This window comes from Puma concolor, chromosome E2 (assembly GCF_028749965.1).
Source record: "Puma concolor isolate L17-30 chromosome E2, mPumCon1.1.hap2, whole genome shotgun sequence".
Taxonomy (NCBI): domain Eukaryota; kingdom Metazoa; phylum Chordata; class Mammalia; order Carnivora; family Felidae; genus Puma; species Puma concolor.
In genome coordinates, this window is record NC_141681.1 from 13,802,942 (window position 1) to 13,830,928 (window position 27,987).

General features: G+C 43.9%; 1 protein-coding gene across 1 annotated transcript; it reads right to left on the reverse strand.

Moving 5' to 3' along the window:
• Window positions 1–25: 25 nt before the first annotated feature.
• COG4 (component of oligomeric golgi complex 4) lies at window positions 26–27,986 on the reverse strand. Its single transcript, XM_086688938.1, has 19 exons — window positions 27,796–27,986; window positions 25,029–25,111; window positions 23,734–23,848; window positions 21,839–22,013; window positions 20,903–21,096; window positions 18,597–18,702; window positions 17,959–18,116; window positions 17,162–17,220; window positions 13,351–13,484; window positions 11,445–11,563; window positions 10,717–10,883; window positions 9,760–9,925; window positions 5,591–5,653; window positions 2,825–2,941; window positions 2,151–2,243; window positions 1,559–1,642; window positions 1,221–1,322; window positions 816–944; window positions 26–597 (listed from the first exon to the last, which is right to left on the reverse strand). Exons 1-19 carry the CDS (start codon window positions 27,961–27,963, stop codon window positions 463–465), a joined length of 2,367 nt encoding a protein of 788 aa, XP_086545064.1. The 5' UTR covers window positions 27,964–27,986; the 3' UTR covers window positions 26–462.
• Between the last annotated feature and the right edge of the window lies 1 nt (window position 27,987).

Sequence of the window (27,987 nt, forward strand, 5' to 3'; positions counted from 1 at the left end):
CCTCCCTGGAAATAGCACACTGGCATTATCACCAAGGAGTGTCTTTATTCAGCATGAGCATAAACATCATAGCCTCTCCTTGGGAGTAAACCTAATTCCCCAGGTCCCCAGATATACCCAAGTCCTTTAGGGCTGGCATGGAGGCAGCTCGTTTGCTGTAGTGTCTAAGGATGAGAGAATGACCACCCGTGCAGAAGGTTGGCCTGCCTTGGCTTTCCCATGTAGTTAAGAGCCCAGGGGGATTCATTTCTCCTGGTGGGGAGAGACTGCCTGCAAAGCACCACCGAGACAGGTCTGAGTGCAGACAGCAGAGTGAATTGAGCCTTGTTTCCTGCTGCCCGCAGTGGAACAGTCGGGCTGTCAGAGCTCCTCAAGCCAGACATCCTTGCTCAGCTTCTTGGCTGTGGCCACTTAGGGAATGGGCCCTGAAGTATGATGGACCAGGTGGGCTCCCCCTGGCAGCTACAGACGCAGCCTTTTGATGTCCTCGCTGCGGAAGTCCATGCGTAGAGCCAGCACCTGGCGTACTTCGGCAGGGGTGAGGCGCCATGTCAGTGGGCCAGAGTTGGCACCCCAGTAATCTAGGATCTCAGTGACCTGTGGGGAAGAACACAGAAAGTCAGCAATGAGAGGCTATCCTGAGAGAAGGCCTTGGGCTCCACCAGAGACAGAGCAGGGGTGCCCAGGAAGAAGGTGCTCTGCAGGGCTGGACTGATGGTGGAGGCTTGGTGTGAAGAGGTAGAGAGGGATCCAGATTTTGTTTCTGCCTCTTCCCAGTCACCTATCCCTTGCTAGGCCCGGAGAGCTGCACATACCCGCTCCAGATTGAGGATTGTGGCCATCTGGGAGAGCCGGGCAAACTTGTCTCGGATGGTCCAGGTGGTCACTGTGGTAAGGTAGGCAATGAGTGACCTCAGCTCCTTATCAAACTGCAGACCGCCCAACTGCAAGGGAACGCAAGCTCACTCAGTGTTCAAGGCCTGGCCCTCCAGCCACATGGAACCTGCCCCTAGTTTTCCTCAGTGATGGGCTGCAAGGCAGCTGGACCTCATGTGGTGCCTCAGTCAGCTCCAAGGCCTCAGAAGCCAGGGAAGGTTCGGGTCTGGATATGCAGGGCTTGCGGATGGCAGACAGAGGGAATGCAAGTCCTAGGGTGGCAGGACTTGTCTTCCTCAGAAGAAAAACAACAGAGCTGGGGACCCGTGCTTGCTGGACCTTACCCGGTTAAAGGTGGATTTCAGCACCACTCTCTCCAACTCAACGGCAACAAGGCTGGTCATGAGGCTGGTCAGGCTGTCATAGATGACTGGGGACAGGCTTGCCTGCACACAGACGCTAGACATTAGCGGGAGTACTACCTAAGCCGCTCTGCCTATATAGAACTCTTCAGTAGGGGGTGGTGGGCACAGTTACAGGAGGCCATCGGGGAGTGTGTCTACAGGCTGGGGCTTGGAAGAGTTTTCAGAGTTCCCAGTAGGAGTGTGATGAGAAGACAAAGGCTGTCGATTTGGGCAGAGGTGGGTAATTCCATAACCTGGTCCCTAGAGCCTCTGCTCACCTTGAACTCTGCCATTTGTTGCTCCAGGTTAAGGATGAACTGTTGTACCCAAGGATCATTAGCCTCATAGTCATTGAATTCTTCCTGTTGTCAAGAAACAAGCTGGGTCACTGGGGGCCTCTCCAAAAAGTACCATGCACCCCACCCTGCTTTCACCCCTTTAGGAAAACAGAGGAAGAGGTCTTGTAGCTTCTGACTCATTCAGCTAAAAAGCAGCATGGACGCCCAAGCCAGCATATACTGTTGCTACTGCTTTATCATACTTCTGATCAGCAAATGGCTCTGGGCTGCCAAAAATGTTCCTGTCAAAAATGACATCATTAGGCTAGAAAATAAAGCTCCGAAGTCTATCGTAGGTGGTACAGAAAGCCTCAATAAAAGAGGACATATCAGGTCATGGCAAACTCCCTTTAGGTGTCTCTCAGAGCCCTTCTAAGTGTAGGAACAACCTGCTTACTGGGAAGAACCTAGTCTTTGAGGGTGAGGGAAGTGGGCCAGAGAAGCATGTAAGGTCTGGTCTGTTGAGACAGCTCTGCTGCCCTCCAGCTGGGGGTTGGGAGAATGAGGGGTAATCCTGGGCCTGATGGCTGACCTCCTCGATGTTGTGGGAGACAGATAAGAAGGTGTTGATCCACGGCTGCACCTGTGGCTTGATGGCCGTGCTGTTTAACTCCGTCAGCCCTTCCTGCGGGACAAGGCAGAGATGCGTCAGTCACAAAAGGCACATGTACCTACCCCTTCCCTTCTGCTCCATCCATCCCTTGACCACCAGGGCACTCTTCCAGTTCGCAGGCTTTCCTGTGGGCCTATCCAAAGTCTAAAAGAGATAATGCTAATAAAAGAGGTCAGAAACAACATGTTCATTTCCAGATCTGTGCCAATTCAGGTCCAGGTCATGGGACTGGTTTGGCAAACCCAAAAGAAGAGACTTCTGAGTGCCTGGTACTAGGCAGCACCTTTGGTTAAGGCCAAGCAGTGGGTCCAAGTAACCAAGTGGTTCCATTTCCTCTGAGCACCTTTCTGGGCTCTTGGCACTGTGGGGGCCAAGTGGAGACTCAAGAGGACCAGAATGCTGGCTTGTCAGCATGACAACTGCTGAAAAATCTTCAGTCTTCAAGGGACTCACATGAGTTCAGTTTCTTGCATGCTACTCTCTCATTCCTCCTTGTTTCTTTATATATATGGAGCCCATAATAAACCAGTAACAATATGCTCAGAGCAACACTCAGGCACAGGATTCAGTCAGCAACTGATCCTGGGGCTTACCTGCAAGAGGTCTCGGAATTTGTTGGACACGGCAGCCAAGTCAGAAAGGCAGCTGTCAAATTTGGCCTGGGCCTGCTCCCCTCCAATGCCCTGGCTGAACAGCTTGGTGCAGTCACTCTAGGAGAGAACACCTAGCTATCAGGCTTCCCAGCATGGATGGGCCATGTGGGTGCCTGGAGGGTGAAGAGGATGCCCCATGTACAACCAGCCATTTCTCCAACTTCAGCTTTCTCTAAGAGCAGCTATGGTTGATCCTAGGCAACAGTCCTCGAGAGGTTTCAGAAAACAAGTGGCTAGCCACTTGACTCCCATTTCCCCCTTTGTAATATGAGAGTATTGGTAACAGGGGGTGTGAATAAGAAACACAAAAACCAGAAATTTTTCATACCTTTAGAGTCAGACATTCCTAGCTTCAAATCCTGGCTTAGCTACATATTGACTGAGTGACCTTGGTCAAGTGATTTAACGCTTCTGAGCTTCAATTTCCCTGTTTAAAAAGTGGGAACACAAATCCTTGTCCCCATGGTAGTTGGAAGAGTTGAATGCACAAAGTGCTTAGCTCAGTTCCTGTCAAGTAGTAGACACTAAGGAGATGCTAGCTTTTATTATAGGTTCTGTTTTTTAAATAATTTGGTCTGGCTGCCCAAGGGAGATCATCATGATCACAGCTAAGATTTAAATGCTTACTGTATGCCAGGCCCTGTTTAAAGCATTTAACTTTTTTTTTTTTAATGTTTTTTAAAAATTTTTTTTAAACGTTTATTTATTTTTGAGACAGAGAGAGACAGAGCATGAATGGGGGAGGGTCAGAGAGAGAGAGAGAGAGACACAGAATCTGAAACAGGCTCCAGGCTCCGAGCTGTCAGCACAGAGCCCGACGCGGGGCTCGAACTCACGGACCGCGAGATCATGACCTGAGCCGAAGTCAGCCGCTTAAACGACTGGGCCACCCAGGCGCCCCTAAAGCATTTAACTTTTATTAATTAAAGTACCTACCTTATGAAGTAGGTACTATTCCTACCCCTTTGTATAGATGAGGAAACTGAGACACAGGGAAGTTAATAATTTATCTAACACCACACAACAATTAAGTCATGGAGCTAGGATTCAAGCTGGGATTCTGGCTCCAGAGTTCCTGTTCCCAATCCCCACACGATAGCCTAGGAGTAGAGAATGCACAGGGGGAGCTGCTTGAAACTCACCACATTTTGGTTTGCCAGGAACTGCCTGAATTTCTTGTAGTCTCCCTAGAAGTTTGTGCTGTTTTGGCCACAGCAGGAGGAGCAGTGTGGAAGAGTTGCAAAGGGACTGATACAGCAGGCAGAAGCCCTCAGTTACACAGCAGCTACAATATACACTATCTTTACCTAGCCTTTTAAACTCATCTGTAAAATGGACATCACATCACCTGACCTATCTCAAAGGGCTGCTAGTGGGATTCAGAAAGAATACCTGCGAATGCAATCTAAGTTGGGTAGAATTTATGGCAATTGTTTTTTTCAGCTCTTTGCTATCCTTTTTTTACTTGGCTAATTCTACAGGCTCAGTTCTCAATTTCTAACATTTCCCAAAATATTCCTTCAAAATCCAATATTCGAACGTAAAGGATAAAGTCTGGAATACAATCTAAGGTGACATGACTTAACAATAACAGCCACTCTGCTGAACACATACCATGTGACAGATCCTGTGCTTTTGGTACTTTGTAAGTAGCACTCTTACTTTATTCCATTTTAAGGCCTTTTTGGTGTAAGTTCCTCATCTGGTCCGGTTTTCAGTACTACTGTAAACTCCCACCTGACTGCTCTCCCTGCGCCTCCTTTAGGAAGCCCGCCAGTTACAAGGCCTTCTCCCCTGTGCTGGGTCCTGGCCTCTGCAGGCTGCTCAGCCCTAGAGCTGCCACTTATCATCAGCCTGTGCCTCTGCAGCACTGTATCTTCCTTGAAATAAGGGTCTGCTGAGGCAGCAGGACCCCGGCTTCCCTCCTCTCCCAGAGGCAGAGTTTGAGACTAGAACAGAGTTGGGCTCTTCGTTTTCTAACACTTAACAAAAGTGATTGCTCCATGCTGCTATTTATAACTGTTAATACAATTATGAACTACCACCGCATGCGTCTCACATAGCTCATGTTTTATATTACTACATTCATTTTTCACAACTCTGCGAGGCAGAGATCATTCTTCCTGTTTATACATGAAGATGCTGAGGCTCAGGGAGGTGGAGAACTTGCCTCATGCCACACAGCTGGTCAGTGGTCCAGCAGAGACACGAACTTAGGGGGATCTGACTTCTAAGCCCAATCAATTTCCAACACACTACGCAGCCTTCCTTTAAAAAAATGGTAACTGCAACAGCTTTGTACAGGGTTTGGCAAACCCTATTTCATCTTAATTTCCTAACATTTTTTTGAGGACTTTATCATTTTTTTAAGTGCTTTCAACCCTTTTTTAGTTAGGCCCCCCAGTAAACCCTAATTAGGGCAGGAAGATCTGTTTTGTAGATGAGAGTCCCCAAGCTCAGGGAGCTAAGGGACTTATCTGAGGTCACAGGCCAAGTATGTGCCACAAGTGCTAATTTAAATCCTCATCTTCCAGCTTGTGGGTCAGAGGTCCTCCCATGTTGATCCCCTCAAGTGCTCTAAAGGAAGGCTGGCTCAATGCCAGCGAATGCACAGGCCCTACCAGAACAAGCGTGTAGGAACCCCTCTCACAGGGAGGCCTGGAGAGGCTGCAGCTACTGAAAACTGATAGGCAATTTTCTTCATACCTCCAGAGTCTTCTTCAATGTGGAGATGTTCTCACTGCAGACTTCCACGTTGTTCAGGGTCACCTGGGAGGTAAGGACAGAGAATGTGACCCACTGCTCACTGGTGTTTGTACCCACTCCAGTGCCAGACTGGCTGACAGCTGTAATCTTGAGGCCCAGAGGAGGGCTAAGGAACACCCACAGCAATGGCATCAGGTATGGTGCTCAGGTCTTGGATTGGGCAGAATAGTGAACCGGGCTTGCCCTTTCTCCTGTGCCTGACATTAAGGCAGGACAGTCATCTGATCTTAGGGGTAGTGACCCAAGGTTTCAGATCTTTTTGCTCCATGTTTCGGCACACAGATCTGGGAGAAGTCCTGTGACTTAAAGCCCAGGTCAGTGAGGCAAAGACTGACATTCATTTAAGAAATGCTTCCTGGGGCGCCTGGGTGGCTCAGTCAGTTAAGTGTCTGACTTTGGCTCAGGTCATGACCTCATGGTTTCTGAGTTCGAGCCCCGCGTCAGGCTCTGTGCTGACAAGCTCGGAGCCTGGAGCCTGCTTCAGATTCTGTGTCTCCTTCTCTCTCTGCCTCTCCCTGGCTCACGTCTGTCTCTGTCTCTCTCAAAGATAAGTAAATATTAAAAAAAATTAAAAAAAAAAATGCTTCCTGAAATCCACCCTCTCATAGGGTCCACAATTCCAGAAGGGAAGTCAGGTAAGAAATATCAGATAAAGATAAACACCATGCAGAAAAATAAAGTAGGGTGAGTGGACAGAAAGTGACAGGCCACAGGGCTAAAGCCAGGAATAGAGTCAGGTCTCCCTCCTCTCAGCCAAGAGCTCCTTCTTTCATAACTCTAATGCCTTATAAGCTTGATACAGAAATACCAATCATAAAAAGCAGCATGTTGCAAAAGTGATGATGAAGGCACCAACTGCTATGGTCATTTAGAGGAAAGAAACATTTTGCTCTAAGGCATTCAAGGAAAGCTCCATGGCTGAATTGTAACTGAGATGAACTTTATTCAGATCAAAAAGTCTGGAGTAATTCTGACAGATGAGGGTGAGTACATTTCTCCACTCCTATCAGTCTTTCTATAGGGCACTGTCCTGTTTGCTATTTTCTTAATGGTATTTAGGATTATCCAGTATCATTTTGTTTGTTTCTTGTTTGCCTTTCCCACTAGAATGAGGGCTCCATGAAGGCAGGGATCTATTCTGTTCTCTTTAGAACTGGATCTTTAGTTTTAACACTGCCCAAAAGAACTTTCTTGATGATGGAAATATTCTAAATCTGAACTGTCCAGTATAGTAGCCCCTAGTCATCTATGGCTACTGAGCATTTGAAATGTGGTTAGTGCAACTCAGGACCTGGATTTTTGGTTTAAACTTAAATTTAAATAGCCACCTCTGCCTACTGGCTACCCTATTGGGCAATGTAGCTCCAGAACCTAGAACAGTGCCTGATATATAAAAGTTTCTCAAATAAATATCTGTTGACTGAATGAGTAAATAAATGTGTTCTGAAGAAGGGAGAACATACACAGTTGCAGAGTGGCAGAAAACCCCAAAAAGTATTTGGGAATAAGCAGAGTCAGTACACGGATATGTGCAGAAAAACAGCAAGAGTTTGTAAAGCTGCAGAGGCGAGTGCAGTCAGACTGGGACTTGGGTGCTATGCTCTCCTGTGGACAACGGGTTGGCACTGAGGGTTATGTAAAACAGGTGAATGCCATACGAGCACAGCTGTGGCTTCAGAATACTAAGTATTACTTCTAGAGGCTGTGCAGAGCAGGAATCAGAAAGTATGAGAGGATCATACTGTCTCTGAACTGGTGTGCTGGTGGCATGACCATGAAGGCAGGGATGAGGTAGGGAGGAGCCTATTTTCAAAAAGATGAGTCAGGAACTTTAGGATTTCAGAGTAAAAGAAGAATTCGAGAACCCCAGGGATTGAGACTAGGATGGCCCTCTTGTGTTCCCTAGAGTGCTTCCCTCACCAGTGTCCTGCAGCTAATCGTGAAAGATCATGCTGCTGACAGTGCTGCTAAGGCCACTTCCATCGGGGAGGGATAAGACTTAAAGCCTTTCATTAGCATGCCACAACACAAGGCTGCTAACATCACAAGCTTCCAGAGAAATAAGTGTACTGTGATGACAGCTCAAGGATGAGGGCCACAACTTAAATGTTTCCAAAGCATTTAGGGGCATAAGAAAAATCTATCATAAAGGGAAAATGGATTTGGGTTCAGGAGGTATCGATTTCAAAGCTTCCTTGTACTGACAGTCCTTGTAAGCATGGATTCACTGGGCTTATCCCCGGCTCATGGCGAATGATATGTCAACACCATTGGGGAATTCATCTTGAAAGCCAAATGAATCAAGGTGACATAAGAAATGAGTGCTGCAGTGGGAGCGATGACATTTTAAGTACTTGGCGTCAGGAAAACTAGAAATCTGTCACTAACCATTTAGCATCACCTTTCATGTTGGCCTTATCTTTTGGGCCCTCAAACAATGAAGCTGTGCATGGCAGCCGAGAATGTGCAAAAGCACAGCAGCCAGTGTAATGGGGACTTGTGGGGCCAAGTGGAGGAAAATATCCTGTGCTAGAGGGGTAGGATAAGTGAGGCTCAGAGGCTGTCAACAAACCACCAAGCAAAGATGCAAAGCTAGGAGTCGTTTCTGAGTAGAGAAATGAAAGAATAAAATTAAGTTCCGTAGAAAATGAAATAACAGAATGCAAACAAAATGAAAAATTTAAGTCAGTTCATGATCAAATGAAGCTGGTTGCCAAACATTTTGGCAAAGGTCTCCAAAGGTGTATTTCAGAGGTAATAATTTCTTGGAGCTGATCCTCTTTTTTGGCAACAACCAGGACATTCCAGATCAACAGAACCCATGCTCAGGGAAAATATTTTCAGTGACAGGAAGTGAGTGAGGCTGACTAAACAGCAGTCTGAGGACCAGTTCCTATGGGTTTCCTTGCACAGGTAGGTAGATATTGGTATGTTTAGGCTTCTGTCTCTGAGAACAACAGCTGTTAACACTTTTGGGATCACAGACCTTTTAAGAATCTGATAAAAGCCAAGGACCCTGCTTCTAGGAAAAAAAAAAGTATACATTTAGCATCCAACCCCAAGGTGTTTAGAGACCTCCATCTGTGGACCACTGATGGAGAGCTCTGCTATTGGATGTCTCCTTCAGGCTCTGTACCCCAGGAGCCAAGATGGCTCTGGCCAATGTGGGGGTGAAGCGGAATGCCAACACAGCACATGCCAGAAAGGGCTGAGCCAGAATACAGCTGTATTCTTTTTGGCTCATCACAAACTGGCTGTTAACCTTGTATAAATCCCTTCATCCTTTCATGTTTCTTTCTTCCCAGCTATCACACACCTGGTAAGACTCACTGCTTCATTTTGTGTCATTCTGGGTAGCTAAGGGCTTTAAAAAAGGTCATCTTTCTGAGGATGTTGAAAGCCTAAGAAGTTTGCTAGGAAAAGAGCCCTGGTAGGTCTAAATGATCAGTCCCCACCCATGTTGTGGGACTGGCCTTACAGAAGTGGTCTGGAAGCTTGGCACAGATATTACAGTTGGCTCTGTAGCAGGTGCAAACCAAGCATGATACTGAGTGGAACCCCTCAACAGCTTCGTAGTCCTCTTGGGAATGAGCACTTGGGAGAGCTGAGTTGCAAGGTGCCCAGCCTTCTAGGCAAGGAACAATTCATGTCCTGCGTTGGGCTGCTCAGAAATAGGTCCCTAGTTAAGAAATGGTTTCAGAACCTTCTTTTTTTTTTTTTTTTTTTAAATTTTTTTTTTTCAACGTTTATTTATTTTTGGGACAGAGAGAGACAGAGCATGAACGGGGGAGGGGCAGAGAGAGAGGGAGACACAGAATCGGAAACAGGCTCCAGGCTCTGAGCCATCAGCCCAGAGCCTGACGCGGGGCTCGAACTCACGGACCACGAGATCGTGACCTGGCTGAAGTCGGACGCTTAACCGACTGCGCCACCCAGGCGCCCCGATTTCAGAACCTTCTAAGAGGAGCTTTCCTTAAAGAGGAATTTTCCTTCTATATAGACACTGGAGGAAAAGTTTCCCGTTGAAGGCCAATTATACTGTGGCTTAGAGGTCATAGTTTAAACTCTTGAAATAAACCAACCAGCTCCTGACCTATAGGGCTACCTACCAGGAAGGACAGCTTGGCCTCGTCAGTGCTCTCAATGCCTTTTGTGTCAAATTTGCCTTGCTGGAGGCTGCTGTGCATGATGTTCACAGCACTCGTCACCCCGCGCTGGATGTCCTGTAAGGTGGTGGCCGGGAAGCCCATCCGCAGCTTGTTACACAAAACATCCCTGTGGGTGCAGAATGGCATATAGAGACTGATAGCATTCAATCTGGCTTCCAGGACCACAGGACCAGAGGGCCCATGACCCTAACCCAGCAGCATGGCCTGCTCTTTTGGGGGATTAACCAATCCTTGAGACGATAATATGAAAACTTGAGCATCCAGGGTATGAGAGAGACCCAACAACCCATTAATGGCACTGATGTGACAAGAACATACAGAGAAGACTGGCCAATTCTTTATTCCCTGCGAGGCTCCCAGTTATTAGCATTGAGCTCCAACAGACTCAAGAGGAGGCAGTACAGCTTAGTGAAAGGCAGTACCATACAAGTAGTTAGAGAACAGGTTTGGGGAGTCAGTTCTGGACTCTATTCCATATTCCATCATTTATGAGCTGTATGATCTGAGTCCCAGTTTTCTCATGTAAAAGAGGGCTAATGGTTGTTATCAAGACTGAATAAGAGCAAGAAATTCGAATAGTGGCTGGCCTGTAGCAATGGTAACTATGATTACTTTATTACAACTATTGCCTTCAACTGAGATGCCTATTCTCTTTCCTAGGTCTGAGGGCCAGTAACCCCTCCAATCCAGTCAGGGGAGCACAGACTTGGCCTGTAAGGTATCTGGCTGCTATACAGATGTCTGAAGTCAGGGATATTGTGCTATGGATAGAAACTCATATCCTATATAGCACTGAACTGGAATCACATGGAAAAAAGGGAAGCAACATAGGCTTAGAAATCAGTCATAACTAGGAGCTTTTTGCTTCCTAGAAAGTAGAAAGGGAGTCAACTGTACCTGAAGTCAGACTCCAGCTCTGTGGTGGCAAGGTTGATCATGGCACAGAGACAGTCGATGCTGGAGCTAGACAGAGCCCGCCCAATGCACTTCTTAACAATGTAGAAGACATCATCCACCATGCTGGATGTCAACTGGCCCTTCTCATAGGTGTCCAGAGCCACAGCCTAACCAAAAGGCAAAGCAGCCAGTAAGAGCTCCAGTTCTGCACACCACTGTTCTAGATAGTTCTGGAACATGCTCTGGCTTTGCTCCCTTTTCTATAGCTTGTCCTTGTTTCTCCCAACATGGCTTACTCTAGTTATATCTTGGTGTCAATTTTCCTTGTCAAAATAGCTTATTTCCCTACTGATGAGTATGTTAGGAAATTAAGTACTTAGGGGCTTTGCCCTGGGGACATCTGTTAACTGGGATGTAAGACATCAGGAGAGGCCCTTCTTTCCCGAGTTTCCTCACCCACATACCTCAAAGAAGGCAGGGCACAAGTAGGCTCCCTGAGGAGCTAAGGTGTTCTTTTGTGAGCCTTGGGAAACACATCCAGCTGGGTCTTTGGAGAGCATGACAACCCCAAAAATGACCTCTTAACCATACAAAGTGGTACTGCTCAGTCAGCACCCAAGGATATTCTCAAAGCAGGACTAGGAAATGCGACATGCCTTGGCCGTTTCTTTCAGCCTGACTTCTTGGACACGAAGCCCCATTTCCAAGGGATGTGTCCTCTGTCCTACCTTATTGACAGTCTCCCTCATGAAGTACTCCTCCATGGTAATATATAAACCAATTAGCTCTTGCATGGTACAGCTCAAGAGGCAGTTATTGAGGAGTTTGTCCAGACACTTCTGGTGCTCTAGGGGACAGCCAAGAAAGAAATACTCACTTTTCTTCCCTAAGGCAAAAATACCAACTGTTTTCATTTTCCCGCATTCCTTTCTAGTCTTTGTTCCCAATCTGTACATAATTTACATAGTTATAATCATGGTACAGATACAATTTTGTATTCTGCTTTAAACCATTTTATCATATACTCCTGAAACTAATGTAACATTGTGTTGTGAACTACACTGAAATACAAAAAATGAAAAAAAGATAATATCATAAATATTTTCACAGTTTCTATATAGCTTATTTTTCTTTTAGCTTATTTTTAATGGCCGTATGATATTTTATCAGGTAGATAGTCCACATTTTAATTTTTTTAAATGTTTATTTATTTGGGGGAGAGAGAGAGTGAACACAAGGTGAGGAGGGGGGCAGAGAGAGAGATAGGGAGAGGATCCCAAGCAGGCTCTGTGCTGTCAGAGCAGAACCTGATGTGGGGCTTGATCTCATGAACATGAGATCATGACCTGAACCAAAATCAAGAGTCAGATGCTTAACTGAGCCACCCAGGCACTCCAGTCCACATTTTTTTTTTTTTAATGTTTATGCATTTATTTTTGAGAGAGAGAGAGCGAGTGAGTGAAAGCAAGGGAAGGAAGGGCAGAGAGAGAGTGGGAAACAGAATCCCAATCAGGCTCTGAGCTGTGAGCACAGAGCCCAATAAGGGGCTCTAACTCATGAACCATGAGATCATGACTGGAACCGAAATCAAGAGTTGGCCGCTGCTCAACCAACTGAGTCACCCAGGCCCCCTGCCCCAGTCCATTTTTTAAACTCTATTTTTAGGGGTGCCTGGGTGGCTCAGTTGGTTGAGCGGCTAATTCTTGATTTTAGCTCCAGTCATGATGTCATGGTTCTTGAGTTTTGAGCCCTGAGTAGGATTCCTGGCTGATGGCTTGGATGGAGCCTGCCTGGGATTCTGTCTCCTGCTCTCTCTGCCCCTCCCCCACCCATGCTTGCACTCTCTCTCAAAATAAATTAAAAAAAAAAATGAACTCTATTTTTAGACACATAGGTTATTTCTTTTTTTTTTTTTATAAAAAAATTTTTTTTTTCAACGTTTATTTATTTTTGGGACAGAGAGAGACAGAGCATGAACGGGGGAGGGGCAGAGAGAGAGGGAGACACAGAATCGGAAACAGGCTCCAGGCTCCGAGCCATCAGCCCAGAGCCTGATGCGGGGCTCGAACTCACGGACCGCGAGATCGTGACCTGGCTGAAGTCGGACGCTCAACCGACTGCGCCACCCAGGCACCCCGACACATAGGTTATTTCTAAATGTTTTGTCATTATTAGAGAACATAGTAATTGGAGATTATAGTGAATTTTTTTTTAAGATTTTATTTTTTAAGTAATCTATATACCCATTGTTGGGCTCAAACTCACAACCCCAAGTTCAAGAGTTGCATGCTCTTCTGACTGAGCCAGCCAGGCGCTGCATGTCACTGATCTAAATTAAACACCAATCCCAAACTCAGAGCTGGTGAGGCAACGTGGTGTAGAGAAAAGATTAGAAGAAAATAATTTAACCATTCTGGGTATTAGCTTTCCTCACCTGTAAAATGAGTAAAAGGCTTCAAAGATCCAGTCCATTCCTTAACATATAGTTAAGTCTAGCTTTCCTAGTTTGCCCACAGACCTCAGATGCTAAGAAGCCCTAGTTACTTCCTTGTTAACAGATCTGTGGCTTAACTATCAGAAAACAATGCCAATTCTGTCCCAGCCCTCCCAGAAAATATGGGAAACACGTCTTACCTTGCTTTACTTCTTCTGGGGCCATGGAGTCCCCTACCTCAAAATCAGAGCTGATCCTCTTCCTGAGGAAACGTAAATACAGCTCACTGCGGGCATTCATTAGGGTGACCTCAGTCAGGATAGGGTCCAGTTCCCTGAAATACATGGAGCAGAAGGAATAAGCAGGAAGACACTGGATTCCCTTAGATTTAAGAGATACAGGGCAAAGAGTCCCAAACTCCCTCTTCTACTGGGCCCAGAAGGGTTAGCTCTGCCAGATGGTCATCCTGGTCTGCTGGCCCAATTATAATCAGAGACAGCTGTCAACCACATATTCCACTTACCCGTTTCACCTGAACCATTCACCTACAAAAATGCTGTCAGGGCTAAATAAGAGACTGGGAGGTATATTTTTGTCAGTGGTTTGAATAAAAATGATCTATGCCTCACATGAAAGGAACCACAACTTCCCATCCTCTTATTTAGCTGTGGTGGGATTTTAGGCTAAACCATTAAGCTGTGTCCCACACCCATTCACCTACCCAGATGAAGAGCCAAAACAATCTTTTTTTTTCCTTTTAATGTTTATTTTTGAGAAAGAGAGAGTATGAGTGGGGGAGGGGCAGAGAGAGGGAGACACAGAATCTGAAGCAGGCTCCAGGCTCTGAGCTGTCAGCACAGAGCCTAATGCAGGGCTTGAACTCACAAACCATGAAATTATGACCTGAACCGAAGTCAGACTCTTAACTGACTGAGCCACCCAGGTGCCCCGAGCCAAAATAATCTTGAATAAAATAACAAAATTGAGGGGTACCTGAGTGGCTCAGTGGGTTAAGTGTCCAACTCTTGATTTTAGCTCAGGTCATGATCTTATGGGTTTATGAGTCGAGCCTGTATTGCAAGGAGCCTGCTTGGCTCTCTCGTTCTGTTCATCCCCTGTTCTCGCTCGCTCTCTCTCAAAATAAACAAATAAACTTAAAAAAATTATTTTTTTAAAGTTTCTTTTTTTTTAATGTTTATTTTTGAGAGAGAGAGAGAGATCAAGCATGGGTCGTGGAGGGGCAGAGAGACAGAGGATCTGAAGTGGGCTCCGTGCTGACTGCAGAGAGCCCAACACAGGGCTTGAACTCACAAACCGTGAGATCATGACCTGAGCCGAAGTTGGATGCATAACCAACCGAGCCACTCAGGTGCCCCTATTATTATTATTTTTTTGAAATAGGCTCTATGCCCCATGTGGAGCCCAACATGGGGCTTGAACTCACAACCCTGTGACTGAGACTTGAACTGAGATCAAGAGTCAGATGTTTAACCAAATGAGCCACCCAGGCACCCCTGATGAGTGATTTTTAAAAAATGTTTATTTATTTTTGACAGAGAGAGAGAGAGCATGAGCAGGGGAGGGGCAGAGAGGGAGACACAGAATCTGAAGCAGGCTCCAGGCTCCGAGCTGTCAACACAGAGCCTGATGCGGGGCTTGAACCCACGCAGTGTGAGATCATGACCTGAGCCAAAGTCAGAGGCTTAACCGACTGAGCCACCCAGACGCCCCTGATTTTTTTTTATGTTTGTTTATTTATTTTGAGAGAGACAGCATGAGCAGGGGAGGGACAGAGAGAGAGAGAGAGAGAGAGAGAGAGAGAGAGAGAGAGGGAGAGAGAGAGAGAATCCCAAGTAGGCTGTCAGCACAGAGCCTGACATGGGGCTCAATCTCATGAACCAGGAGTTCACAACCTGGGCCAAAATCAAGAGTTGGATGCTTAACTGACTGAGCCACCCAAGCACTCTGAGTAACTTTTTTTAATGTTTATTTTTTCAGAGAGAGAGAGAGAGAGAGAGAGAGAGCACGTGTGCAAGCATGTGCCTGGGGGAGGGGCAGAGAGAGAGGAGGACAGAGGATCTGAAGTGGGCTCTGTGCTGACAGCAGAGAGCCCAATGCAGGGTTCAAATCCATGAACTATGTATGAGATCATGACTTGAGCTGAAGCCACTTAACGGACTGAGCCAACCAGGTGCCCCTAAAAAAATTATTAAAAAAAAAATAATAACAAAGTTGAAGGACTCACACTTCCCAATTTCAAAGCTTACTACAAGCCTACAGCAATGAAGACAGTGTGGTAGTGGCATAAAGATAGGCCTACAGTTTAGTTGAGAGTCCAGAAATCTTCACATTTATGATCAATTGATCTCCAACAAGAGTGCTCAGACAATTCAGTAAGAATAGTCTTTTCAACAAATTGTGCTGGGATGACTGATATCCACATTAAAAAGAATGAAGTTGAACCCCTCCTTCACATCATATACATATGTTAACTCATTTTCCACACTAAACTCCAAGAGATCTTTTCAAAACATATATCTGGTCATACTGTAATCATATGATTTCCATAGTGCTTAGGATATAGGACTCTAAATGGCCTGACTCTAAGAACAACCTCTCTGGATTCATCTCATACCAGGCTCTCCCCAACTCTTTGCATTTCGACTACACTGCTCTTCTTTCCCTGCTCTACCTGGAACACTCTTCACCTCTTATTTCTATTTACCCTTTTTTGTTTTAAGTTTATTTATTTATTCTGAGAGAGAGCGTGACAAGGGCAGGGAGAGAGGGAGAGAGGGAGAGAGAGAATCCCAGCAGGCTCTAGGGCGACAGTGCACAGCCTGATGCGGGGCTCAAACTTGAGAGTCTGCAAGACCATGAACTGAGCTTAGACCAAGAGTCAGATGCTTAACTGACTGAGCCACCCAGCTGCCCCTTATTTCTATTTACTCTTAAGGTCTCAGATCTAAGGTCATTTCCTCAGAGATTTTTCCTTGAATTTCATCAGCTTAGGTTACATCCCTTTATTATATGCTTTCCTGCACCATACACTTAATATATCATATTGATTAACAACATGAACTCTAGAGTCTGCTTGGATTCTGTTCCTGACTGCCATCTTCTCACTGTATGACTGTCAGCAAGTCACTTAACCTCTTCAGGCTTCGGTCTCCTCATCTATAAAAAATGTTTATGGATTAAATCTGTGATCCTCAAATGAAGGGATTTTTACCCCCCACCCTCCACCCCTGAGACATTTGGCAGTGTCTAGTGACATCGCACTATCAGTATCTCGTGGGTGGAGGCCAAGGACACTACTAAACATCTTACAGTGAAGATCACAGTCCTCTATAACAAGGTATTATCCAGCCAAAATGCCAATAGTACAGAGGCTGAGAAACCCTGGAATAAATGACTGAATATTTGTTAAGTGCTTAGAACAATGTATACCATATAGTGAATACCATATACATGTTAGCTATTATTATCTGTCTACTTTAGACTACAGACACCACAAATAAAGAATTAAGTTGGGTTTGCTTACTTTGCTTGCTGCCACCTTCATACTACCAAACATGAGTGCATGGCACCTAATGTGTACTCAGTAAAAATTTACTGATTGAATACATTTTTATAATGTTTGGGTTTTCTTTTAATGATTATATATTACTTTTATTTATTTATTTTTTTAAATGTTTATTTTGAGCGGAAGAGAGAGCGAGGAGGGGGGGCAGAGGAAGAGAAAGAATCAGGCTCAGCACAGAGCCTGATGCAGGGTTCAATCTCATAAACCATGAGATCATGACTTCAGCTGAAATCAAGAGTCAGAAGCTTAACCAACTGAGCCACCCAGGTGCCCCAAGCATTTATTACTTTTATTAGAAAATACTAAAAGCTTGAATCATAGATAAAATATTTTTAAAACATAAACCACATTGTAACAGAGCAGTCTCTGAATGATACATGATTACCAGTTCAAACTTCTATGGCTGAAGAAAAGAGGATTATTACCTTGGTTCTATTTTTTCTGTTGTAGAATTTCTCATCAAGTTGTTCTGGACATGTCGGAACTGCAATATACCAAAAAAATGAGAATGCTCTTCCCCACCCTCCTTACACCTACCTCTTGCTGGTCACTCTAAACTTCTGGCATAGAATGTTTAAGTTTAGTTTGCTTAACAAGCAAGCCAAAAGTAGGCTATCAGAATGATAAGCCAAAGATTTACTTTTGATTTAGATGCTAATGCCCCCCCCCCCCCCACATCCATTGCTGCACTTAAAAGTGGTGTTAATGGTATTACAACCAACTACTGTCTAGTAGCGTTCTAGAAATAAAATTGTACGGGCTACTCCTATTTCTAATCCTACTCTTACATCCTCTGCTCAAAGGAAAGGACAAATAAGTTTCAAAGAAAAAAAAAAAAACCAAGTATTACTGTTAGTACCTAAGGAACTAAGGAGAAATCTGAGACAAATTACTTGACACTTACTATGACCTTAAGAAGTAAAATTCTCCTTGTATCACCTGCACATTCTGTGTTAAGAGAGCTGGTCTAATGTTTCTGTTTTGTGTTTCTTTCACGAAGCCCTTTCTACTTATTTCGCAATCTTGTACTACGTTATCATCTTGATATCATCTCAAATCCAAAGTAAGCTGGTGACAGGCAAAATGCATGCCAGTTTGCATTCCGTATTTATTTTTCTACCTTCATCTTTTTTCATCCCTTCCCCTCCCCACTCCCATTTAATGTATTCAGTACTGCTGGCTAACATTGTTTCCAAACCCACCTGTGGCTTTCCCTTCTCACCTGCTGGTGGTAGTCCCTCTGCTTGATGAACTTGTCTACCACCTTCTCTACTTGTCTGTCACATTCCACCTGCAAGTATTTTATCAGGGTGTAAAGTCTTCCTGGCCCATAATATGTCTCCACTATTGGTTGGTGGGTCTCTACAATGCGGGCAATACCTAGAATGGAGAAAATGAAAGGACTGGATTCCAAATGTTCCTCCCACAAAATAAACTCCTTTCTTCTATCCAGGACTTATCTGGGGTCTAACTCAACCCTTTTAGACCTGTTTCACCACCCAAAATGAATACAGATGGTTCTTGCCAGTGCTAGGAGTTGCTAAGCAAATTTGTCTGTTAAATATGTACAACGCTTGATAAACTAGAAGGCATTTAAGTTACATTGAGAGTTTCAGTAATTCACTTAAGTACTAAATTTACTCTTAGAGTTTGGGTCTTGAGGAATAGGGAGGATCAAAACACTTGAGAGACTCTAATTTTTGCTAATCAGATACTGAATAGGAAGTTACTTCTCTGATAAATAAATACACGGCAAACTACAGGATTAAACTGAAGGTTAGCAGGGAGAGAAGAAACACTAGGATGTGGGCATTACGTAGGAACGCCTTCAGTCTCCCTCAAGTGGAGAACGAGACTTACCTTCAAACAGAAGAGTGAGTGTGTCTGCAAAGATGACTGCAGCCCTCCGGTCACGCATGTCTGTCCCCAGCACCAACAGTAGATTCTCTTCAGCTTTACTGGCCACCTGAAAAAAGTGGAAAATCCACAGGAGTTCTTGGATCAAAGGTTGGCCTCAGTTTTCCAAAAAGATCTCCCATTGACTTTCTTTTTCCCATGTTTGCTTTGATGCTTGAAAGCCTACACAGCACACAGGAACCTCCCAGTGGGCTCGGGGTTGTCTGGGCCTCAGGCAAGACAAAGAACTTGAACACAGTGGTAACTCTTCTTCAACTCAGAGTTGTAAATAATGCTTTCCTTTTCTTTGAAGATATGTACTGCCATTAGCCAAAGGCAGAGAGTCCCCAGTTTCACTAATCTCCAAGTATAATAAAGTTATTAATGGTGTTTTATTGAGCAGGACAAAGAATCTGGGTACCACAGAAGGGATTTTTAAAGGATTAAAAATAAAAGCCATTTCTAGGCCCCAGATGGCAAAGTACTGATAAAAAAAAGTGCCATAAAAACGGTTACATATATGTATAATGCATTTTCTTTTTAGCCAGCTCCATCTTTCCCTTATTTTATTTAATTTTTTAGAATGTGTAAAACACACACACTTAAACATTCATAAGGAATAAAGGAGTGTTCAGTGAAAAGCCGTTCTTCCTCTCACCTACTCCTCTTGGTCTCCTAAAATCTCTTCTCCAGAAATAACTGTTGTTAACCCTTTGAAAAATATCCTATGCTTATACAAACATGTATTTTTATTGCCACTTCTGTTATTTTTTGGAAAATGTTTATTTATTTTGAGGGAGAGCCTACACACAAGTGGGGAAGGGGCAGAGAGAGAGAGAATACCAAGCAGGCTCCACATTGTCGCTGCAGAGCCTGATGCGGGGCTCAATCTCACCAACCCTGAGATCATAACCCAAGCTGAAATCAAGAGCTGGATACTTAACCGACTGAGCCACCAAGGTGCCCTACCACGTCTATCATTTTAAGCAGAAACAAAAGTATTTAGTCTAACTTAACTATACATCAGAGCATGAAGTATGTCACCATGTATGCATCTGTCTCATTTTTTTTTTTTTTTTTTTTTTAAATTTCTAGTTGGTTTTAGTAAATGGTAGCACCCCATCACATGCCTCACCAGTTCAGGGTGAGAATTTTCTAATAAAGCTTTTCTAACATTAAAACTGCTTCCTTTCGTATCATCCTAAGTTCTACCCCTGAATTGAGGGGAGAGACTGGATGGGCCCTAAGTTTCTGCGGGAAATCTAAAGTGGTATGTTCCCTCTTTGTAAGGAGATGGGACAGGAAGAGCAAGTTCTAGGCCCCAAAGAAAGGACTAACAAGCAATAAATATGTTGCTCCATCCTCGTGAGGCCTGCCTGCCCTGAAAAAGGAACTACATCCTTAACCCTCAAGTGTTTCATTACTTCTTGCAGCAGAGAGTCCTAGGCTTCTCTTAGAGCCCCTACCCTCCCTCTACCACCAGCGGTAGTGAGGTAGTGAGCCAGTGCACGGCTGGCCTCAGCCATCTTGTGCATGTCATGCTTCTTCTTGATCACAGGGCCCTGGTTGTGAAAAGCCTCCAACAGCTCATGGGACAACTTCTCTGGCATCAGTACCTGCTGGTGCTTCTTCTCCTGGCACTCAGTAATCATCCACTGTCTCATTTTTCTTAATGCAGAACAGTGTTCCATTAGAGAGAACTCTGGGAGATGTGGCAGAAGGCACTCTGACATATAGTTACAAACAATAACCCTCTGCATACATGCCTGCTGAGATTTGCTTCTTTCCATCTAAGATCAAGGGAAAGAAGCTGAGACTTTAACTGAAATCTGTTTCTTTTTCAGGATTTAATGATAAGTGACATCACTTGCTTCATCTCAATGTGGCTTATTTTGAGCCTCAAGCCTGGTTATGAAGTCTTAAAACAACTAACCAACAACTCTGAATGCTCTTAAAAGAAGCCAGTTCTTGGCTGACAGCTTAAAAAGTGTGATTCAACTTGTCAGAGAATTTGCATTTTAGTTTTCCTACATTTTCACCTAGTTGTTGGAAATGAATGTGCATCAATAGCAGTTTCAGCCATGACTAGTATGCAGCAGGCTGGCAACACGTAAGTGTTGAATGAATGTATACATCCAGTCCTGCTACACTACAGGCAAGAGAAGGAAAGGGCAAAGTGAGAAAGAATCCACAGAAACTGGATTGATACAGCGTCCAAATCTGCAGTCAGAGAACCATACCACTAACCTACCAAGCAATCGGGGTCATACCTGCTTGCAAAGGTATTCTGAGAACTTGCTTAATCCCTCCTCATGCAGACCCAGGAGTGGAAAGATCTTGAAGAAGCGCTCCACCTGAGGCAAATCCCCTTCCTTGGTAGCAATGGCAAACTTCTCTGTTACAATGGCTTTGAGACGCTGCTCAGCTTCCTGTAGCAATTTCAGGTTGGCGTCAATCATGCTGCCTGTGCAATGGGGGGAAATTGAGAATTAATATAAAGAATGGTACTGTGTCAGGTCTATGCCACTTTGTGCACCACTATTCATTAGAAATACACAGAGAAGTTACAATCAAGTAAAAGAAATAAGATCTATGCACAAATAACTATAACAAAACAAGCGTATGGTAAGTGTAATAAGAAAAGCGTGCACAAGTTACATTTCTGATTGAATTAGAAAAGTCTTCCCAGAAATGATATCCCATCTTTTAAAGATGAGCAGGGGTTTGATATCTGAGTAAGAGGAACATAAGAGGAACATACATTCCAGACAAAGGGAATGAGAGAAGCAAAGTAACAGAAAAAAGATGAAGAGAAAAAAGTACATACATGTACAGTAGTGCAAGTAATATACACTCTGGCATATAGAGAACTCCATATATGTGCACAATGAATGGATTCACGAGTGAATAGTACAAAGCCAGGTGAGAAGGCCTAGAATACCAGGCTAAGATTTTAATTTTATGAGTAGACAATAGGGTCAAGTGGAAAGAACCCACTGATCAGAGAACAGATCTGGACTCAGTTTCCTTTTCCGTAAAATGGGAATAACAACACATACCCTAGGATGGACTACAATCTATATAGGGTCGAATACCAGACAAGGAAATTGCCTAACAGAGGTCCTTTTCATGGTTCAGTTTGCCTTATTCAGATTATAGATGCTTATGACTAGAGTAGAAATCAACAGTTTGGGATAGATACTTACCTTCTTTGCCCTGTCGGCTGAGCTCAATGACTGATTTGTCCAGGCACAAGTAGCGATGAATATGGGCAGCAGCCTGCTCATAATCTTCATTCCTCAAAGCAGTCTGAACTCCATCCATGCAGAACTTCAGGTCCAAGATATCATCAGCTCTCTGAATGGCTTGATAGAGACGGTTCTGCAAAAAGACTTGGTGCTTAGAAACAATGTCCTATTCTTTCAAAGACATCTCTTCAGAAGGTATGGAGATTCAGGGACAGAATCTGGTTAACCAGAAGCCCTGAACCACTACCACTCACAAAACTGTTATTGACAGATGATCAATAATACTGACAGGTATCATACAATTTTATTTATGTGACCAGAGCAATCATTTTAATGGAAGCAGGAACAGGGATAAACCATATTTACATTTGGCTTATGTTAAATTAATAATGGAACCAGAGTGTATTTGATATTTTGGCAACGGCATTGTAAACCATGTAATAAAATAAACGAAAGATATGTATTTTTCTTTTAGAATTAAGCAAGAATTTGTTCTTAATGTTTGTTATTTTTGAGAGAGAGAGAGCGAGCGAGAGAGGGAGGGGCAGAGAAAAGGGAGACACAGAATCCGAAGCAGGCTCTGACCTGTCAGCACAAAGCACGATGAGGAGCTCGAACCCACGAACCGTGAGATCATGTCCTGAGCTGAATTCGCACGCTTAACCAACTGAGCCATTCAGGCACCCAAGCAAGAATACTTTAAAGAAACTTTAATATGTGACTTGGTCGCTGTGTGACTATAGTGTTTCATGGTAAGTTATTTTAGCAGGATCTAGACAGAGTGGGAGGAATTATCCTATTTCATGGGGGCAAACTGAGGCTGGGAATGATGTATTCAAGAGCCCAGATCATATGCTATTCACTACTGTAGTCATTAATGATTTGCGGCACTTGAAATGTGGCTAGACACACTTCACATGTGGCTAGTCCAAATTAAGATGTGTAAGACACACACTGGATTTCAAAGACTTAGTAGAGAAATAAGGCAAAATACCTCACAAATAGCATTTTATAGTAATCATGTTATTTTGGACATAATGGGTTAAATAAAGCATATTATTATAATTATTTTTACCTATTTCTGTTCTTTTAAAAAAATGTCTACTAGTGGGGCGACTGGTTGGTTCAGCTGGTAGAGCATGCAACTTTTGATCTCAGGGTTGTGAGTTCAAGCCCCATGTTGGGCACAGAACCTACTTAAAAATAAAAAAATAATAATAATAAAGTAGAGATGGTTACTATAAAATCTAAAATTACATATGTAGTTCATATTCTTTTCCAAGCTGGATACTTTTATTTCATTTTCTTGCCTGACTGCTATGGCTAGAAATTCCAGTACAGTATTGAAGAAAATCAAGAGCTAACATCCTTGTTTTATTCTTGATTTTAAGGAGAAAGCACCCAGTCTTTTACCAGTATGATGTTAGCTGTGGGTTTTTCATAGATTGCCTTTATCAGGTTGAGGAAATTCCCTTTTATTCCAAGTTTTATGAGTTTATGGTTTTTCCGAGTTTATCAGATGATCATGTAGTTTTGTCCTTTATTCTATTGATATGGTAGATTATATTAACTGATTTTCAGATGTTAAAGCAACCCTACATTCTCACTCAGTCATAGTATAATCCTTTTTATATGTTGCTATATTTGGTTTGCTGGTTTGTGGTGTTTTGAGGATTCTGAAATCTTTACTCATAAAAGGTATGGGTCTGAAGTGTTCTCTTCCTGTGCTATCTTCAGCACAATATCAGTATCTTGCATTAGATTTCTACTGAATGGTGCTGCTCTAATTTTTAATGTCGTGGCTTTTCTACTGCCCTCTACTAATTCGAACATCAGAAGTTCAATGGGATTACCTTAGCCAGGTCAAGCTGACGGACTTTGCTGGACACATTCTCAGCTAGATTGCAGGTAAAGGCGATCATTCCAGCTAGCTGCTTTGCATCTCCTTCAATCAACTGCAGGTTGGGACTGGAGACATATGTCAGCACACACATATCCACAGGGGGAGAAGGAATGAGTAAGAGATGGAAAGTTTTTTGTAGATGGAGATCATGTCTTCTATTCTCTTTGTACCTCCCCACAACTTTTAGCTCAGTTCGCTCTACTCACAGCTTTTTCTTTTTCTTTCTTTTTTTAAAAGTGTATCTATTTAGCAGCGTCTGGGTGGCGCAGTTAAGTATCCAACTTCAGCTTCGATCACGATCTCATGGTTCATGAGTTTGAGCCCCGCACTGAGCTCTCTGCTGTCAGCACAGACCCTGCTTCAGATCCTCTTCCCCTCCCCCCCCATTTGCGTACTTTCTCTCTCTCTAAATAAATAAATAAACTTAAAAAAAAGTTTACCTATTTATTATTTTGAGAGACAGAGAGAGCATGAGCACCCTCATGTGCATAAGTGGGGGAGGGGCAGGCAGAGAGGGAGAGAGAAGGCATCCCAAGCAGGCTTTGTACTGTCAGCACCGAGCCCAACCTGGGGTCCAAACCCATGAACTGAGAGATCATGACCTGAGCCAAAGTCAGACGTTTAACTGACTGAGACACTCAGGTACCCCTACTCACAGCTTTTTCTAAAAAGTATTTTACTGAAAACTCAGGCCAATATTAAATAAAAAATTACTCTCTATGAGTACTAAAGACACCCCTAAATAGGTACTGCTAAAGAACTAGAGAACAGATGCTTCCAATTGCTGAGTATAAAATACACTAACCAACAATCACAGAGGGTGAAGAGGTCAAAGAGCAATTTTTATGGCTAACAAATACACAAAGTTTGTAAGAACAATGGTTCTCAAACTTGAAACATACATCAGAATCACATGGTATGCTTGTTAAAAGCGTGCCAGATTCCTGGGCTTCACACCCAGAGTTTCTGGTTCAAGAGGTTTTGAGTAGAACCTTGTAATTTGCATTTCCAATAAGTTTCCAAATGAGTTTTGGTACTTGTTGGTCCAAGGATACTTTGACCAGTTGATTATACCCTTAAGTGTTCATTTTACCTTGAAGTAATCCTCCTCTACACTTCAAAATCAACTGGCATTTTATAACAGAAAGTTAGGAAAAACAGGAACTGGCATTTTATAACAGAAAGTTAGAAAAAACAGTGGACCTTGCTGGAATTACAATGGCTCTTGTTGAGATGGAGACTCACCCCATCCGGTGTAGAGTGACCATTTTACTTTCAATGGTGTTTTGCTGTTCCAAAAGAGCATCCAGTTCTCTCTCTACCACTTTCTGAAAAATAGACAAGCATTTTGTCATCAGAATGGTCATAAGGAACTTTAAAAAATGATCTAACCCAACCACTTAGCTGAAGGGTGAATCCCATTCCAAATGTCTTTCCTTTCACTAAGTTCCCCTAAGGCTTTAATGAACAATACTTCATTTTTGCAGTGATCACATTGCATAATGGTTGCTACCTTCTGTATATTTTCATTCCATTTAGCAGATAAATACCACAAAGGAAGGGAACTTTTATTCAGTATCATTATCTTAGTGCCTAATGCAGGAAAGCATTTAAAATATAATGGCTAAACAAATGAAATTTCTTAAGTGGTAGTTACAAAGAGTCTCTTCGCAGTGTACAGTGATACAATCAGTACCCGGAAAGAATAAGTATATAATTGTCTCAGCCAAGTTATTTACTGCATCACTGCAACTAATGTAACCTTCTTACGCTTGAGTTTCTTGATCCGTAAAATGTAAGAGTATCCCAAAGGACTGTTGTGTGAGCCAAACAAGATAACAAACATAAACTGCTTAACGCAGTATGGTGGCATATTGTTCAATAATAGCCATTATTATCATCTATGCATTTCTATTAAAATAATTCAGTAGGATCCAGAGGGAAACTTCCCTGGACAGTGATCAGATACAAATACAGAACTGATATTGTTCTGTCTGGAAGATGGACTTAAATTTCCTTTAAAAATGGACTAACTCAATGAATGCAAGCTTAGGAATGTTAACAGTACTGAATTTTATGGAGTGCCTGGGTGGCTCAGTCAGTTGAGAGTCCGACTCTTGGTTTTGGCTCAGGTCATGATCCCAGGGCTCTGGGATGGAGCCCTGCATGAAGCCCGGTGTTGGGCTAGGCGCCGAGTGTGGAGCCTGGTTTATTCTTTCTCTCTCTTCCTGTGCCCCTCTCCCCAACTCATGCACTCTAAAATTAAATAAATAATAAATTCTTAACACTGAATTTTATAAAGCACATCTTGCTGAAAAATGTTATCATAGGGACGCCTGGGTGGCGCAGTCGGTTAAGCATCCGACTTCAGCCAGGTCACGATCTCGCGATTCGGGAGTTCGAGCCCCGCGTCAGGCTCTGGGCTGATGGCTCAGAGCCTGGAGCCTGTTTCCGATTCTGTGTCTCCCTCTCTCTCTGCCCCTCCCCCGTTCATGCTCTGTCTCTGTCCCAAAAATAAATAAACGTTGAAAAAAAAATTAAAAAAAAATTAAAAAAAAGAAAAATGTTATCATAAACTGCTCGAGTTGGTGCAAGTTAATGTTTGAAACTATTCAAAGATATCAATAATCCCCCCTTGCTCTTGCTGAAACTGTACTCACAACCTTAATTAAAAATTTAGTTTAGGGGGTGCCTGGATGGCTTAGTTGGTTAAGTCTCTGACTTCAGCTCATGTCATGATCCTGGGGTTCATGTGTTCAGAGCCCTCCATCAGGCTCTGTGCTGACAGCCTGACACCTGCTTCACATTTTATGTCTCCCTCTCTCTCTGCCCCTCCCTCGCTCACACTCTTTCTCTTGCTCTCTCTAAAAGAAACACTAAAAGTTTGGTTTGGGGAGGGGGGGTGCCTGGGTGGCTCAGTTGGTTAAGCATCTGACTTCAGCTCAGGTCATGATCTCACGGCTTGTGGGTTCGAGCCCCGCGTGGGGCTCTGTGTTGACAGCGCAGAGCCTGGAGCTTGCTTCAGATTCTGTGTCTCCCTCTCTCTCTGCCCCTCCCTGGCTCGTGCTCTCTCAAAAATAAATAAACATTTAAAAAAAATTTAAAGTTTGGTTTAGAGAACAGCTACTAAATGTTTATTAATTAATTAATTTAGAGATAAAGTGCAGGGGGGCGGGGAGAGAATCTCAAGCAGGCTCCACCCTCATCCCCATGACCCTGGGATGATGACCTGAGCCAAAATCTAGAGTTGATGTTCAGCTGACTCAGCCACCCAGGCGCCCGCTACTAAAACTTTAGATCAGAGCTTGGATCTCTTTCTTCTGACTGGCAAGGAACCCAAATGATAGTCACAAATATACTGACAGCATCAGGTTGCCACGGAAAATGAAGGAGGCTGTAAGGAATCTTCAAGAGAATACAGTCCATCCTCCTTATTGGCCAGAAAGCAGGGGCCCGAGGGATGAAAGTCACTTGTCCAAGATTAGACAGTTGTACCTGTCTTTAAATCTCAAGCTTCCACAAAGCTGTACACTTACCGAACTACAGTTACACCCCCAAATCTTTTCCCACAAAAATAAGTCTTAAAACGCTTCAAGTTTATTTGCAATAACTTCCTCCTTAAATATTTGAGATAACACGGTGAAAACGTTTCCTAATTTTTATATTGCTAAGTCAACGCAAGGGAGCCTTTAGTCTTATTTTGAGAAGCGAGTTGACCTACGCTGTCAGTCTAACTACTCCGGTAGAAAAACCTACATTAAGGGCCAGGCAAATAAGTGGGGTGGGGACCAGGAGTGGAGCAGACCGCCCGGATAACAGGGAAAACAAGCTTAGGGGCATCAGTCCAAGTGAATAGAGACGTCAGGTCCCGCCAAATACACTCAATTACACTCCTGCTTCTTCAATAAGTGCTGTTTTGTTTCCCTCGGCAGAGGCACAGAGAGAACTTCCCACAGCCCGATTTCCCGAGACTGACAAGTCCTAAGCCCATCGCCTCTGGCTAGCCCCCCACCTCCTCGCCGCAGAGCCGTTCGTATACATCCTCCAGCTCCTGCAGCTCGGTCAGGGAGCGAATGAGCTCGGTGGAGATTTCCGAGCAGCGGCCTCCTCCCATCCCCTCAGGCGGAGAAATCCCTGACAGCTTCTGAGGGGAATCGAGGTCCGCCATCTTGTTCTCCATTTCGCGCTTCCGGCTCCGCGAGGC

Coding starts and splice junctions, on each gene's coding strand:
- COG4 (XM_086688938.1), bottom strand. CDS start 27,963: ATGGAGAACAAGATGGCGGACCTCGATTCCCCTCAGAAGCTGTCAGGG. Junction 23,849..25,028: donor GTCACTCTACACCGGATGGG/GTGAGTCTCCAT, acceptor ATATGTCTCCAG/TCCCAACCTGCAGTTGATTG. Junction 1,323..1,558: donor AACAAATGGCAGAGTTCAAG/GTGAGCAGAGGC, acceptor GTCTGTGTGCAG/GCAAGCCTGTCCCCAGTCAT.